Source organism: Diplotaxodon limnothrissa, linkage group LG11 (assembly GCF_057381915.1).
Source record: "Diplotaxodon limnothrissa isolate DT_005_m linkage group LG11, D_limnothrissa_male_GT1.1, whole genome shotgun sequence".
Lineage (NCBI taxonomy): Eukaryota > Metazoa > Chordata > Actinopteri > Cichliformes > Cichlidae > Diplotaxodon > Diplotaxodon limnothrissa.
In genome coordinates this window covers 17,621,892-17,639,659 of record NC_140606.1, presented here as the reverse complement: position 1 = coordinate 17,639,659, position 17,768 = coordinate 17,621,892, and the positions used below count along the sequence as shown (strand labels likewise).

General features: G+C 40.6%; 1 protein-coding gene across 1 annotated transcript in view; it reads left to right on the top strand.

The window, feature by feature from the left end:
* The window catches only part of cdkal1 (CDK5 regulatory subunit associated protein 1-like 1), a 260,633-nt gene extending 251,849 nt beyond the window's left edge, over positions 1 to 8,784 (top strand). Inside the window, exon 15 of the mRNA XM_085366272.1 lies at positions 7,041 to 8,784. Coding sequence (XP_085222398.1) covers positions 7,041 to 7,202 — 162 coding nt within the window. The 3' untranslated portion in view covers positions 7,203 to 8,784. The remainder of the gene's footprint in view (positions 1 to 7,040) is intronic.
* The last annotated feature ends 8,984 nt before the right edge of the window (positions 8,785 to 17,768 follow it).

Here is a 17,768-nt window from a genome sequence, read left to right as displayed (position 1 = left end):
TCAGGGAGCGGTTAATCCTCTGAAATTGGTCTATTTTTAAACCTTGTATTTAAAATGTCAAAGGGTTTTGCTTGGCCTTTGCTCCACTTTGTTTGCTCTAATAGCAGATCATTTGTTTTGCCTTGAAAACAGCAGGGATCGTTATTTTTTAAGCATTTCGTTTAGCGTGTCAAGTTACATTACAGCGGCTCCACTTCAGAGCCAAATGTTACGCCATCAAAATATCAGTCAGGTGTGTTTTCTGTGTTCCAGCCTAACATGTCAGATTGCATTGCAAATCCTCATTCTGCCTCATAATGTCAAAGAGTTCAAACAGCTTTTAATGTTTGAACCATGGGTAGAAAAAGTAAATGCAAAAAAACCTGTTCAGTTTAGAGCAGTCTTTATGTTTTTGCATGCTTTCATAGCCATAACCAAGCGTGGGCATTGTAAACAAACACCACTACATTTTTAAGTGTCTCATCCATGTCTTGTGTTTTATTTAGAAGTGTGTCCTCCTCTTGAGCGTGGCGTGTCATTTCGGTGTTACAGACGCTGCATAGAAAAGGATTACTGATCACCTTTTATCCTATGATGCAATATTTCTGTTCAGATAGAAAGCGTTTCTTCCAGGATGACAGAGCAAGGCAGAAGTGGGGATGGGGGGCAGAAGGCAATGATTTGATGGCAGTAATATGTGTCAAAAAGTTGTTGATTTATGAGATTTGTCCATTTTTTTATTTGTATTTTACACAGCGACCCAACAAGTTCATTTACGTGAGAGCTATTAACTACTTTAACAGTTTTCTTTTTTTGGAAATTTAAAACCGAATATACTAAAAGCATAAAATAATGCAAGTGGATATACGTAGTGGACACAAGGAATGCAAATTAGTACAAAGACTGAGAGACGTCAGTGCTAAGACAGCACAGTCAAATAGATAAAACAGGGAAATTAAAGAAACATCTTTATCAAACTGACAACTTAATGTAGCACCAATGATAACACAGGCGTTTCCAGGGAGACACAAAAATTGAGCAATACAGCTACGCTTTCTGACATGTCAGCTCGTTTTCCAACACCACTAACAAGTCCAGCATCTTCAAAAGCTATAAAGCATTGAACAGCAAGGTGGCTAAAGCATTATCCCAGCCCATCTTTTATTCTGTCTTTTTCTCCCCCCAACAAGAAAACATTCCCAAAACACCACTCGTGCTCTTGTCTTTTCTTTTGGCATGTTGTTTTCACCCTTTTCATGGAAACTGGCATATTTCTCTTGTGCGTTCTCTTTTTAGTGCTAGTCTTTTCACTTTAACACGGACCTTTTATCCCACCATTTGCTCATTTAAAATTTATGTGTGTATCTGCAAATGCTATTTTGCTGTTATGTCTGTGTACTTTTCCCAGTACCTGTAAACATGTGCCTTTTCCCCCCGTTTGTCTGTGTGTGACTGCCTGCCACGTGTTTGATCAGTCATGTGTTTGCACACCCAACACTATAGTGTAGCACATGTAGTGCTCTTCTGTATTTAGTTACAGTAACTGTAAACTGTGCAAACCATATGCGTTTGTCTCTTTGTGAACAGCTTTATAGACAAGTGTTGTATACACTCTATACAAGCAATGACTGTATGAAGACCAAGATGTGTGTGTCATGGTGTTTTAATGACAAGTTATCATTAGCACTGCAGTGATAGAAGCTGGTTAGGACTTGAGTGTCCGTACCAAATCTCTTGAGATCATTTTGATTAAAGTTAATGTCTATCAGTGTGGTAATTATGTTACAAATTGCATTCCAATACAAATTGTTTGCTTGGACACAAGTCCTTCTGACATCTTACTCTACAACAGTGGAAACAACAACACAATTAAAAAAAACACACACACATAAAAATCACAGCAAACTCTTGAAAACACTGTTTTATAGACTGTTTTTAGAATAGAACTGATTAGTTTCCATTGATTGGCTGTGGTTTTCTGAGCCATAGTGGGATAAAAGTGATTCTGCACAAAAGCTGAATACAGTTTGGCCCAAAAATTTTTTTTGACAGTGACGCAGTTTTTACACTGAGGGATTGTGGTGTTCAGGCCTTTCTTAAGAGGTTCACTCAAAAGTAATTGGGCAGATTAGCATAAATTAACAAAACACTGAGTTGACTAAGCAGTTTATAAATTGATGGACTGATTGATGTATCGTCCATCAAGAGTCCTTTGGAGGCAAAGGCTACTTTAAGTGTGGTACTCACTTAAAGGCCTGAAGTGCAGTTAGCCACTGTGGAAAGTTGATTTATTGATATAAATGATGACATTTTGACTAGAGAGTATGGATATCAGTAATAATAACCTCCAAAATTGATGGAAAAATGTCAAAAGTGAATGGCTAACTTTAACCAAGTTTGAATAGAAGTAAATGCGAAAAGTTGACTAGTGATAGTTTAGTTACAGAAAGCTTGTCAAGAAATAGCATCCTTATCAGTAGTGGTGATTTGCAGACATTTTTTAGTAAGAACTACGGTTTCCCCTGGGGTTGGGAGCTTGGCAAAGGCAGGAGGGTCACACTACACTGCCAGCCCTCAGGAGCATAGTGCTAGTGCTCTAGCTTTGCTGCCCTGAGACTTTCATACATTAGGGTAAATCACTCTTTCCATCTTTGGTTTTAGATTAATGACCTTTTGGTGAGAAAAAGAAAAATTTGCAATTCCTCCTTTTTCCCCAACTGTCCCTATTTTCTGTTGTAAATACAGCTACAGCACACTGTGATTGTCATTATGGCTTTGTTGAATCAGCCGTGACTAAGGAGCCTGTTACAGTATCTGTTTATACGCGCACGCACCAACTTCCATGGTCTGTGTGTGTCTAGAGTGACACTGACAGCTGGTGAGGATCATGTGAGAAATGTGACCATTGTGCACTGTGCTTCCTGGCTCTCGTGATGTGTTGTGCATTTCACAGTGTGTGTGTTTTTGTGCGAATATGTCAGTGTATTGGCAAAGGCTGCAGCAGACGCGCAGGCAGATTTTGTTTTAAAAAAAGGTGCATATGTGGAACTGGAGCAAGAGTTTTCGTTTTCTTTTTTTTCCCCCGCTCGCTCTCTCTTTCTTTTTCTCCAAGAAACAGACATTTGAGAAGCCTTAGACCTTGAGGGAAAAGTATCTAGCTGTGCTAGGCAGTCTGTACTCCTGGTGTAGTGTTAGATGATTTTCAGGGGGATTATTTTGCTGTGTTTTACTGCTGTGAGCAGAGAGACAGACATTATCTACCACAGGTCTCCACATGTGCACACACACTCACTCACAAATGCCAGCTGTCTTTCTCACAGAAATGCACAAACTCAGCATGCCAGCTAGCAGGTGGTAAACTATCACTGAAAGCCACATCTCTTTTTTGGGGGTGGGGGCTCCCGTTCTTGTGCTTCTCATTTCTTCTCAGTTTTTCCTTCTCTCCTTTCTGCTCTTCTGCTCCGCTGCTTCCTACTGTGCTGACACGCACCTACTGGCACTTGGATTTTCACTTATCCCTCTTACTAGTAATAGATTTTCGACTGTAGTGTTCAGTGTCTCTTCTGGCACCCCATTGTTAAAAGACACCTGCAGAGAGACAGATAAATAGAAGCATAGAGGAGAAGGTGGTGGACTTTGCCCACAGCATATTTATTTCTCTTGCATTAGTCCTTTACGCTTTAAAAACTTCTTCTTTTGTCACAGTGGTAATTAAATATTTACTTTGTCTTGTAACTTTTTCCTCATCTGCCATGTCTTTTCTTTTAAAACCTATCCGTGACAGAAGGATGCAAGGTGATGGGTCTTTATTGATAAGGGTTTTTTGGGCACACACGCTTATCAGCTGCCTCTCTGCCCGGTGTGGTATGCACCGCAAAACTATCACTACTATCCCTAATAATACTATATTACCATACTAACAATACTTAGCATTTATCTTCATAGAAAAGAACTTTATAAATATGATGTTCTGGATGAGAGAGGATGGGCGATCCAAATCTGAATGAGGTTCATCCATCATGATGCAATTCTCACAGTCATGAGGCAAGTGGCTCAGTGGCAAGTGTGTCTTGCACCTTTGTTTTCAAGCATCTTTAAAAACAAAACAGCGTATCACTTTGCCATTAGCGAGTCAAGCTGTGATCCTAACATTAAGCAAATGTTGATGCGTCAGCTAGACGACTGTTACAGATTCTCTCTCGACTCATTGTTTGAAGTTACTGTAAGTGACTTAGAGATGTGTCACCTAGGCGTTGTCGGTTATAGTATCCATTCACCATTGTGTGCCCGTAACAGAGGAACCCATTCATGGCAGTGTGTTCAGGAAAAGAGTGGGTGGCAAGGTAGCATTCACAACCTCCAGCAAGTAGAGGGGAGCGAGAGTAATGCGGAGGATAGAGAGGCAGAGGACAAGACACTGTGCAGCTGCTCACTCACGCAGCCATGTGCGTGCAAGACGTGTAGGCGTGCAACGATGCTCAGTTTCATATGAATGTATAGTGTACATGCAGGTAGGTGTTTGTAGTCAACAAAGTTTGCCATTGTTTTGCTTTCAGTCCTTGGGTAAAAATATCTTAGTATGTTTGTATGTAAAGTCTATTTTGGAATTTTTCTTTGTTGGCCTAATAACAAAAGCTTGAAAGGTACAGAAAATTGGAAACACCACATATTACGTGTTAAAGAGACGTGGAATATGAAGATGATGGCGTATTTTAAAGCAACGTACATGAACAAGGACATTTGGATCGATTGTCTCCCCGTCTTCCTCTTCTTGCAATTTGTTTAAGGCTGAAATTAAAAGTACCACACCGTGAAGGATTATTTATTTATAAATCAATCATTTAATTAGCCTAGCTTCAAATCACACCTAAGGTCTCCGTTCTCATACATTACGATAAAATCGTATAAATGTGTAATCAAACAGAATGGTGATCAATGACGGTGGGTGGAGGCCAGGGAGAAATTGGCCTAGTCATTAATAGTCAGTGTTACTAACTGAATTATTACAGCTATCAAGGCCTGAAACGAGTTTTTGATGTTTTTCTCACCACAAACTGCATTTTTGAACGTCACATGATCATGCACATTGTTGAAATGTTTCATGCCAAACATGGAAATTGCTAAATCTAACTTTTAAAAAATGCTTTGAATCAGGAGTGGGTAACCTGACTAAAATAATGAGATAACAAATGTAAATGAAGGACTGCACACTGAACATATATTACATATTTAAATATTAGAAATCAGTCTAACGGATTAACGCCTTTAATGAACATTCCCAAAATATGAAATGCTACAATCAGACAGTAGTTGGAGACTGCGGCACGACCAAAACTTTTGCAGTCGTGTGCAATGAACTTGCACTGTTGCTACCTTTGAAATGGTTTCTTCAACAACAGGGACCAGGTCTGACCACTCAAAGGTGGTCAGGCTGGCTTTTCTTTGCATTCTGTCTGAGATAATATAGTTAATTAAACTGGTGAAACTTGCAAATCTATTGCCGTCTATATACAGACATTAAGTACTTGTATTCAGTCTTAATTTCCCCACAAATAGTGACTTAGTTACTCCAGGACAGCAGTTTAACTGCAAAATGACATAACTGTTTGGCAACCTTACTTTTGTATAGCAATGTAATTGGAATACAACCAGTTGGCAACCAGCTAAGTCGAGTCCACTGCTGCAGAGATGTGGTGACGAGTTGGGCTCATCCGTGCAGGCTGACTCAGACTAATGGCAGCGTGTTGGCAATCTGTCTCAGATTCATTGCAGTTGGTACAAATTGGACTGAGATTGTTTGGAGACAAGTTTCCTCTGCTGTCATCTTGCAATCATCAGTGTTTTCGCAGAGGTTGAGTGTAGCAGTAGTTGTGTTGACCAGAGGTTTAGGGTGTTGAGGTCTGAGCCATATTGTATATCACCATTTTTATCAACATCAAATTTACTAACATATTGCCAATTGTCTGATTATACAGCACTGTATGTGCCACTGATGAAGAACACTATCTGTAGCCATTTGCATCCTCTTATTGATTTTAGGAGGTTGCTTTGTTCTTTATTTTAGGATATTAATATTGTAGGCTGAATTGATAGCTGTAGCAGAGCAGTATCATTTCACTGTAATACAAATGCAGTCACTGTCTTTTTATCACAGTCTTGCTTCAGCCGTGCTGCTATAACACCATCACATCAGTCGTCTTTCCTCATGTCAATCCAGGCTTCTCTAACTACATAACAGTGCACCTTCTCAACATCAGCTCCATTCAATAGACAGCACTCTGCAGTAATTGGATCACTACAAAACTGCATTAACTGCTTACACAGAGATAATAGCATCATAATTGAAATGCACTCATTTGCATAAGCAAATGGCCAGTTTTTATGAATGCTTTCATCCGCAAAGTATTAAAACAAGCACTGCATTTTAAATTCACTTTATTATTGTTTTCCTTTCCACATGAAACTGAGTTCTAGAGAGGAAACAGATGGAGAGAGACAGAAGGTGTAAGGAAGAGACAGCAGTGAGCAAGCAGAGGAAGTGATAAATCCCTGTCATTATCATCATGTCAGCATCCATAGATATATTTCAAAATGTACACAGTAATCAACACGTATGATCTATGAATGGATTTATTTCTTTTTATTTTTTGATATTTCTTTTGGGGCTTGCCTCACATCTGTCCAGGAACTGCAGTTAAAAAATTATTTAGTTGGCTGAAGTGTCATATTTAAAGAAATAGCTTGTGTGTGCTGTGGAATAGACTCAAAGACAGCTGGGGTTTGGTCCTTAAATGCTCTTCTTTATCTTTTTCACTGTGCTGTCAAGCCTTCTTTGATTTGTGACTGTGGCCAGCTGATTTATTTTAAAGATGATTCCACCAGAATTACACGATATGAACTCAGTATCAAGCTCTGTGTGTCTGCATAGGAGATGGGTTTTCACATATCACAGATGATGCTAAAATTAAATCATTTAAACTACCAATCGTTACAAATAGTGCAGAAAAAACTCTCTGATTTGTGTTGGGATTCTTTTTAATCTGCTTGTTTTCCTCCCACAGGAACAAAAGGTCAATGGCGTCCATGTTTCTGCTCCCACGCCTTCTTCGTGCACCTTCTCCATTGGATCTAATAGTCTGGACAGAGAAATGCTGAAGAAGATTGGGATCGGGCTCGCGCTGGCAGCAGTCATCTTGGCTTATATTGTACAGAGAGTGTACTGAACAATGACTGTTGTGTGCGCGGTCTTTTTTATTGTAATGTCAATACCTTCTCTTGGCAGTCTATCGGCATGGTCAAACGGCTTCACCGAACACCTTTTATACCAGTCTTTTTGGTACAAATAATTCACCAGATTTAGGATTTCATTTAGAATATTTTTTAAGTGCTGATTACTTGTGACAGTGACAGTAGAGCCATTTCTTGCTTAGGAAAAAGGTAAAAGTGTGTTTTGTTTAGTTCTTACTGATGGCTACTGGTGCAGCTGTTACACAGATATTCAGTTGATCATACATTCAGGGCTTTACCATCAGTATGAGAGTCTGATCTGTCACTCTGCATCCTTTTAAATTGGAACGTGATTTAGCTTGGTTTATTTCATTTCGTGAAACTGAGTGATGATCTGTGTTATACTTTGATTAAAGTGTGTACAACTTCTTTTCACAGTATTTATTTTTGAAAGTGAGACATGAACATATTTTCAGAAAATGAATGTCATTTGTGGTGTTTTAAAATGTTAACCTTATGTTTCATTGTTCAAGAAGTGCTTTGTGTTTAGAGTTTTTCCACAATAATTCATAGAATATTTGGCAGAGATGCCAGGCGAATTCTTACTGCTGGGATTCATTTATTATTGACACGCATTGTGTCACCACGCACACATTTTACAAGTAAGATGTAGTTGTTTGCTTCTAGCATACAAGGTTCCCTATATTCTCCAATAGGCCACCGTCACACAGGTCTAGAGAATGGTCAGAAACCCTCTGGCAACCACAGGCTGCAATAGAAAAATCCCCCACCAGTTGCCAAGTAGTTGCTGGCTGTTGCTGAGTGACATTGGTTGCAAAGAGGTATACAGTCCTGCACATCCTTGTAATTTCTTTGGTAACCGGCAAGCAGCCATTGTCACCTGTAGTTTCCATGGAAGATACCAGCTTGTCTCCAAACACACTCCTAACTGCTTGCCTAGCGGTAGTGAAACTGTAAAAGTTGCTCCTTTTAAACCTGTTGGTTAAAGGAATAAAGCACAGCTTTTACTTTGCCTCACCCTTTTTCCCACTTTCACTGCTGCTCAGCGACTAGATGGGGAGTGTTCCAGATATCAATCTAATGCCCGGATAAGCTATAGGTGACTAGCAATCTGCTAGCAACCAAAGCAAAGAGGTTTTTGGTGCAGCACCCTCTTTGATACACATTTTCCCAAGCGATCTGTAGTTTCCAGAGGGTTACCAATTGGTCTCTAGGCATGTGTGGCTGACTTGCAGTGGTATCTAGCTGATTTCCTGCCATGCCAGTCTAAATAACGAGAATGATTCCACCTCCATCATTGATTCATAGGGTTCATAATTCACATGTGGACAAAATTCAAATAGTTGGATAGCAGCAGAAATCTCAAGGGCACCGATATCATACTACTGCTGGATTTTACCAAAACTTGCTTGTGTTTTTTTGTTTGTTTAGTTTTCCTCCCTTTCTATAACAGTGTAATTACCCTCCAATACAACTCTCTATAGTTAGATTTTTTTGGGGGGGGGGTTGTTGTCCCAACCATCCAGAATTGTTAAATAAAGGATAAAATCCATTTGCCATGAGTAAAACTGCCAAAGTGTTGATTGATTGACTGAGTCATTGAATTATTGATTGCTCGGTTGTTGTCATGCATAGAGTTTCCCTGTGTTGCTCTCTAATGTCAGGCTGTTTGGACCTACAGCTGTCCCAGTGCAAGCTCTAAAAACCCCAGACAGTTAATAATGCATGCCCCAATTTATGTGGCGCTTCACTGGGACGTGTCTCCACCAGGATGTCTGTATTTGTGTGTGTGTGTGTGCACCCTGTGCATATTTATTTCTAGTCACTCACTTAGCTTGTTTATGGGCTTGTGTCAAAAGTTGTGTGTGTCAGAAAATGCCTCTGCTGTCTGATGTCTTGTCTGTAGGGTCGTCCTGTGCTTAATTTAGCAGAAAGTCAGCATGTGTGCGTCTCTGTTTGTGCGTGTGTGTGTGTGTGTGTGTGCGTGCGCATGCTTTAGAACTGACAGGACTCATCGCTCTCTTATTCAAAAAGCCCTCTTGTTAGATATACAACTGCTTGTAGCCTACATACACGCAGGCTTTGTATTATCTAAGTAAATGATGCATGTCACACATTTTGTAGACAAACAGATACAAGCATGCACTCAGACTTTTTCTTCCCTAGTTGATGCATATTGCATGCACGCACACACATACACTCACAGCATATTGCAGCTTTGTAGTATATAGGCAAATGATGCATGCCAGGCAAACTTGTGCACAAACACAAGCACCAAAGCTTTGTATTACCTGATCAAATGATGCATGTCGTACACACGGACGCACACACTACCTTTTGTATTATGTGATCAAATGATGCGTGTAGCTGTGAAGCTTGTTACATCCATCCAGCAGTGCCCTATATTATTCTGCAGCCATCCATACTGTGCGACAGTTCTTTTGATGCTTTGTAAGCACATTTCCTGCTTGTGTATGTCAGTAACACTGCATTGTTCTCCAATGAAATATGGATTCAACGACACCCTTTATGTTTAGGAGATCATCACTTACTGTGAAATATTGAGGCGGGAGCCATCCACAGAAGATCATTATTCACTTCGCATCATTCACTTCAGTCGTTTCTAATAAAAGCGGCGGTTTCTGAATTCTTGTCTTACAGTTGCAGCTGTTGTCAATTTGTCATCTGTGATGTCCTCTTGGTTTGAAACGGAGAAACTTTGGACGCAAGACAAATGCAAGGGAGGCTGAACATTAACACACTTTTCGGTGTCGTCTCTCATTTGTTTATCATCTCAGTTCATTGATCTAAATGCTGTTTGGCCAGCATAAGAAAATGTTTTCAGGGGTACATCAAACTAAGGTCTTCTAATCCAAAATAAAACAATTTAAGAGATCTAAGATTCTATATGATCACACTTTAAGTCTTTGTTCTAGAGCTTGACAGTGATTTACTACAGGAAAAGTTACAATTAATATGTAGACCGCAGGGGGAAGAAAGAAGAAAGACGTCTCTGCATTTTCAACTGTACAAGTGGTAGCATGTGGGAGGCCAGCATACGCTCACTGTTTTCATGCTGCTACACAGTATGTCATCCCTTTGCAGCCCAAATTGTTGAGTCTGATAGGAAAAAAGGTCCTATACTCACTATCTGTGTAATAATTGATACTCTACTGTGTGTGTGTGTGTGTGTGTGTATATGTGTGTATATACAGAGCTCTAGACTAACTTTTTGCCATGGGCGTACCGGTTAGGCGTTAGGCGCACACAAATTTTATAATAATTTATATAATATAATGTGTTTTTCTGGATACACTGTGCTTTTTCAGCATTCAAAGATTGATGACACCATGTCAGAGCACTGGCTATGAATTTCAGAAGGATCAGGCCTTAACTTAACAGAAAAGTTAGCAATAGTTCTTTTCCTATTACAGCTACATCCACTTCTGTCGTGCCTAGGTGGCTCACTAGGGCTGGGTATCATCACTGATTTCTATAATCCATTCGATTCCGGTTTTCAAAGTCCCGATTCGATTCAACTTAGCCAGAAGAGTCAGAAATATTATAATTCTGATCATTTATCAGTACTGACTTCATCAGAATTGTGAACATCACAGCAGATGCCTTTGTGTGAAAGTAACTGAGAATAAAACACAGAAAAACATGAAGGAGATTTTCCTGGTCTGGCTTTTTATAGCAGATAACCTTAAAAATATTCTACAATGTTCTGCATATAAAGTTTAAATTTCTTCAGTATTGAACAACAGAAAAAAATAGGCTTTCTTGTCCGAGGTCATTTAAGTGAAAAAAAGAAAAGACAGCAGCAGACAGCGCTGTAAACAACGGTAGACTGGTGGGTAATAAGCGAATGAATAATACAGAAAACAGAGATTGGAGACGGGAAACTGTTCTTGAAGTACAGAGAGAGAGAGAGAGCTAGCTGTGCATGGAGTGTGATTTTAATAGTCGTGGAAGCAAAACAGCAAAATTCATGACGACATTGATCAAAGTGAAGCGCAGTTTGCTGCTTCTTTCGCTGCTGGCTCGGTGAATTTTGGTTGGAGAGAGACAAAACCTGCAGCTCAGAATCAGCGCAAAAAGACGCAATCGCAGCGCGGACCGGACGCATCAGAATCGCTGAGCTCCGACAGCGTGTCCGTCTACGGGCCGTCGGGTGAGAAAGCCGAGAAAGACAAAGCTGATTCTGATACGTCAGGTCCGCTCTGTGTTTACGTCTTTGTGTGGAATCCGTGTACCTGCTCTCATCTGCTGTTTGGTTGTTGTTGAAATAGTTTTGTGAGCTTTAATCTGAGAATCTGGCGTTTCTGGCAAAACACAGTTATATTTAAAAGTCGATTCAGGATTTAATGAATTGATATCGCTTTATTCAAGCTACTCACCTCCCACTTTCACCTGCACTTTCAAGTGGACCACGGCCAATCAGAGAGGTCCCGCCCCTTACTATCTCTGATTGGTTTAGTCCACGATAGGGGCAAAATGTGTCTGTTGTTGACCACAGGGAAGGTTGCAGATTTTTTTTTTTTTTTTGCTACCCGAACATTTGGTCGCACAGGTGCAACCAAATATTTTTTTTTAGTCGCACCACTGAAAAATTTGGTCGCACTCTAGACCCCTGATATATGTGTATGTATATATTAGGGGTGCAACGATACACAAAATTCACGGTTCGGTTCGGTTCGATACTTTGGTGTCACGGTTCGATATTTTTTCGATACAAAAAAAATGTTCATGCCTTTTTAATTTGTCATTTATTAAAATTATAAATATATATTTTAACTCAAAAGTACAGTTTTTAAATTTAACCCTAACCCTTGTGCGTGTTTTTTATTTTGACAGCGAATGCGCACCTGCGGACCACTTATGTGCAGCCCTGGTTATTTAGCTCGTCATATTGCAGCCACAGAAATTCTTTTGTCCATGAAACCATAAAGCTGCACTTTCTTTTTGCCTTATAGTCTGATTTGTCATAACTTCTCCGTTTTGTGGTAAGCTTTTCTTTGGCTGTCACTTCTTCACCCTGACCTGTCTTATTTGGCTCAGCAGAACTAAAATATATATCCTGCTGCTTTTACACACGCACTCACATAAGCTCAGCGATTCTCTGCGCGATCAACCTCTCACATGTTTAAGCTGCGGGAGATTTCACTTGTCATGTTTGCATAGTAAGCTAACGATTAATAAGACGATGTCAGAGGAATTGGTGCACAAATTATCATCACTCACAGATCAGTGCTGTCGCTCTCTATACACAGTTCGCACGATTGCAAAGTGAAAGCAAAAAAACAAGCGCAAATTCAAACGCGAGTGGCTCACCGATGCCAATGACATAATTACCCAGCTACATTTCTGAAAGAATGCAAAAGCATTGACATATATTTTTCCTTCCTACAATAGCCCGACGGGCAGGGAAGAGATAGATTTTGGTAGCCCGACTGAAAAAATCGCTAGCCCCAGGACGTCGGGCTAGCGATATTGCGAGCCCTGTATCTGATTGAGGAATCACTCATCTTTGGAAAAGAGAGTTTATTACAGAGAAATGTCTCTTTCCAAAATAAAAGCTATACTATCCGCTTCTTCTGGGCTATATTCTCAGCAGCATAAGGAGAATCATGTGCTAACAGCTGTCTAAATGACTCGGCTAAAGTTAGTAGCATGCTTGTTGTTTTTGTCTTTGCACTAGGATGATGTCGGCGTAAATGTGCAGTCATATTCGTTGTGTTCCCACTAGTGCTTTCAGGTTAATCTCGTTGAAATGACCTTAACGCCACAACACGGCAAATCTCCGTTAACGAGCTACCGCCGATCGCCCCGTGCATGGGGCTAGACGGCCAACACGTTAACAAGCTAACTGCGCTAACACACTAGTTCCCACCCATGTAATTGAGCATTGCATGGCACATCCAACATACTGTTTTACTTTAGTCCATGACTCGCTTACCTTCAGGGTCATACGTCACATGACAACCAAAATAATTCCAAACACCAGATCTGAATGAGGGTGGGGGAGGTCCATGTTGCAAGGAGAGCTTAACTTCTGTCTTGCTAGCTTGCCCTGTGCTCTTCCTTCTGACTATGCTGTCTGTGTTGAGCGCTCAGTGGATCTGCGCTTGACAGTGCAGCCTAGGCGGAGTAGTCGAACGCAGATTCACTGAGCGCTCAACACAGACAGCATCGTCAGAAGGAAAGTTGATAAAATAAATTACAAATGTTGTATTGTTCGATACATATGCGTACCGAACCGAAAGCACTGTATCGAACGGTTCAATATTGATACGAATATCGTTGCACCCCTAGTATATATGTGTGTGTGTATATATATGTATATATATAAAACGGGCAAACTGCGCTAACGCAGTAGTTCCCACCCATGTAATTGAGCATTGTGTGGCATATCCGACATACTGTTTTACATGTGTCCATGACGCGCTTATCTTCAGGGTCATACTTCACATGAAGACCAAAATAGTTCCAAAGGCCAGATCCGAATGAGGGTGGGGGAGGTTCATTTTGCCATGTTGCAACGAGCTTAGCTTTTGTCTTGCTAGCTTGCGCTGAGTGGATCTGCGCTCGACAGTGCAGTCACATATAGCATGTCCTGACCCCACAGTCAGGTGATGCTATATTATATTTAGATAGAAGCTAGCGAGCTAACTTCCTGCTAACTTCTAACTCCGTTAAATGTTATAAATTCCGTTTTCATGGATGCCTGGATGTTAAACTCAATTGTTACACCTGGTAGAGGAGAACGCTGATCATATTATGAAAGACTTTAGACAGTTTTTCAACTCTGTGATGCCATAGTGATCGTTTGATATATGGACCTGCAGCGGAGTTTAGGCCCAGACACGGCTAGTGACATCAGACTTAACGACCGGATTGTTTTCTGTATGAATATGTCATCTGTCACATGGTTCTGGGGACATTTTGGCCCATTCTTCTTTACTTCTTTGCTCTGCACAGCATTTCAGGCTGGAGTTTAACTGGACCACTCAGTATCTTTATCACTTCTACCTCTTCTTAAAGTCAATAAAGAGTTCTTTTACTGATGGCATGAAGTTGGCTTTAATGTTAGTTGTAAGGTCTCGAGGTTGTTACAGCTTCACCTTGATCACAAACTACGATCCAAGGAAATAGTAAGACGAGTGAAATAAAGACATAAAATGATCTATATAACATACAAACATACCTCGCTGGCTGACCCATGCTTTGAGGCAGAAATGAGCACTTTACAGATACTTTTAAGAAACAACTTTCTCTGAATTAAATTGGCTTCTCTTGCTTCAACTTGCCATGCTCACACATCAACATGGGCGTGCATCTCCCTCAGGTGCACCAGTGGAACCAACATGCAGTACAATAGTTCCTACATGAGAATTTTCACAATAAATGACCTAATGGCATATAAAATATGCATAGTGCAAAACAAAATACATTAACTGAAAGTAGGGCAGTAAAAATCTTGATTCTGTTCTGTTTAAGCTATTCTGTTGCTGCTATGCTTGGGATAAGGTTTTGCATGTGAATAAATGGCTTCACATTTGACTAGAATACTTTGGCATACATTGAAGTTCATTGAAGAATGCAAAGTGCCCAGGTCGTATCATCACCACTCCACCACCATGCTTCACAGTTGGTGTGAGCTGCTTGTGCTGATGTGCTGTGTTTGGTTTTTGCCTAAGGTGTTGCAGTGCATTGTTGCCAAACATCTGTAGTTTGTTCTGTCCAAAATAAAGCCTTGTGGTTTGTTCAGAGTCAACTTTGCACATTTAAGCTGTGCAGCCATGTTTTGTTGTTTTTTTTAGAGAGAAGAAGCATGGCAACCCTTCCAAATAAACAGTGCTTGAATCATCTTCTAGTTATGCCGCCACAAACTTTAACATTTAACATGCTAACTGTGGCCCATAGGGTGTGAGATGTATTTATGGTATTTTTGTTGTTTCCAAGCCTTGCATGGACTGTTGTTGGGGTGAATATGCTCAGAAATTCACTCCTGGTAAGATTGTAGAATTTTATTTAGGCGTACCTGAAAGCTCCAGACCAGCAAACTGCAAAAACATCTGATTTTATAGATGTGCTCACACTTACTGATGATCAGTTAAATCAAGTGCATTTGATTTGAGTGTACCTGGCAGCTACTTGCCCTTTCAATTCCTAAAAGTCCATCCATCCATTCTCTTCCAGCAGGGGGCTTGAGCCTATCCCAACAGAGTACACACTGTGGCAGGGCTTGCACAGAGAGACACACAACCACTCACACTCATACCTATGGTCCGTTTAGAAGCACCAATTAACCTAACTCCACTAACTTCATATATTTGGACTGTGGGAGGAAGCCAGAGTGAACATCCAAACTTCACATGGAAAGATGTTGGCGTTAAACTCAAGACCTTCTTGCTTTCAGGTAACGGTTCTAACAGCCACACAACAATGCTGCCCAGAACTCGTTCAAATTACTGTACATACCATGTGACACAAGAATCGGATGAATTCTAATTAGAAGTTAATAAAAATGAAACACATGCACCAAGAATGTAGAATGTAAATCATTTTTAAAATCATTTTGAATGCTTAATCACTGCACAGCCCCCTGGTTACTATGCTTCTCTCTCTCATTGCTGTTGTTGTTGCCTCCGTTTGACCTTTCTCTCGTTTCCTAATGTTCGTGTTGCCCCCTCTTTCCCTTTCTCTCGCTCCCTCTATCTAGGTGTGTTTCCACATTCCTGCATCTCTGGCCAATTAAACAGCCACACTTGAGATTCATCAGCTCATCAAGACTTAGCAGTATTTAACCCCTGGCTCTCTTTATCGTTCCCTACTGGATTGTTCAGGTCTGCACTACACCACACCACACCACACCTGTAACTATAAAGTTATCGTCTTCTTCTCCTTGTGCTCTTTTTGACCTCTAAGCTATCCATTTTTCCATCTCAATTTCTTCTTCTCCTCCAGCCACCAGTTCTGCCTCACCCCACCATCCACCTTCTACTCTCACCGGATAAAACCTGCCCTCTCCGCTGTCCACTTTGCTCTCGGCTAACTGTACCAGCCACACCTCTGTTCTCCAGTCTCCGCTCACCTGCCCCCACCTGCTTCCTCTCTCCCAGGGCTAAAATTCTAAGTAAAATCAATACTCCAAAAGCCTTGTTGCAAATGTGAATTTTTTACCCTCTGAGTTCTGCTATTCCATCCAAGCTCTTTTCTTTGACTGGATCTGTGTGTCCTGAGCGCCCATGATCCGGTAACTCTAATAGTGCTGTAGAATGACATGCACTAGCTAGTCTTCTCTTCTGGCTTTCCAGGTACCCTTTCCACTGAGCTGATCAAAAGTTCGTAAGAATACAATTAATTTCAGATTAAACTTCAATTTCACAGAAGATGAGTTCTGTTTAAATAAATGCATGTCAAAATTAGACTATATACACTTTGATAGCAATAACTAGTGTGAATTGTTGGTTAATACAGAGGGTCTTGACATCAGCCACCGGCTGACGGAGATTCTTATTAGCCACAATCTCAGGCAATGACCTTTTCATTCTCATCTAATGAAGTAAATTTCTCACCATTTTTCTGCATCCATCTCTAGGATTATGTATGCAGTAGCCTCTGCTCGAGCTTATCTGAATGTAAATGATTCTTTTGATTAATGGATATTTCGACTGTTTCAATTTTCAATACATGAAAGCAAACAAATACAATTTAGAAAGCAAGGTTTTTGCTTTTTTTAGACTTTACCTGATACCACTCTTGTTAATGTTTGTTCCGCTTTCCTGCAGGAAAGCAGTCATTAAAGTACAGAGAATGAAAAAACCTGACATAAATCCCATGTTGATATATGTCAGGTTAAGCCCAATTTAGCACAGTCAATTTACCATGCTGTCATTCAGCATGCTTCACAACGGTTTCATTAAAAGTATCATTTTCTCTCCCCGTGTGTTTTAGCTCAGAATTTTAACCAGCATCTTTCCTCCATGCCAGTCAAAGCTGCAGCAGCGAGATTACACGGACAACAGCGCTGAAGGTGCAAATAAAATATTTACACCATCAAAGCCTTTCACGCACCATTTATTACAGCGCTGATTCTAATTGACGCAGGATGACGAGCCCACAAAAAGAAATATGAAAATACTGCGATTTGTGAGCGCTTGCGTGTGTGTCTGGAGGGAGGGTGGTCTACTTGGCCCCGGGGCAGATACACAGTAAGAGCAGTGATTGACATTACCTTACAACTGAGGCCTGGCTGAAACAATATCCGCTAATGTGCGTGCAGCGCTGCACTAATTTCCAGCTGCCGCCGTGACCTTCTTTGGAAACAAGGTTGGAAAAATCCTTCTTTTCCTCACCACCTTCCAAATTTTGCGCACATTTCTGCACGCACTGCATGCACCGACATCGTAAACGCATGTTGTAAAGAAGCACACTGAAGCCATATCAGACTTGAGCTACAGGGAATTAAACCAGTACTCCGGCTATTAATTGAGTAAGGACAAGGACGGATTGTGATAATGAATGGAAATATTTGC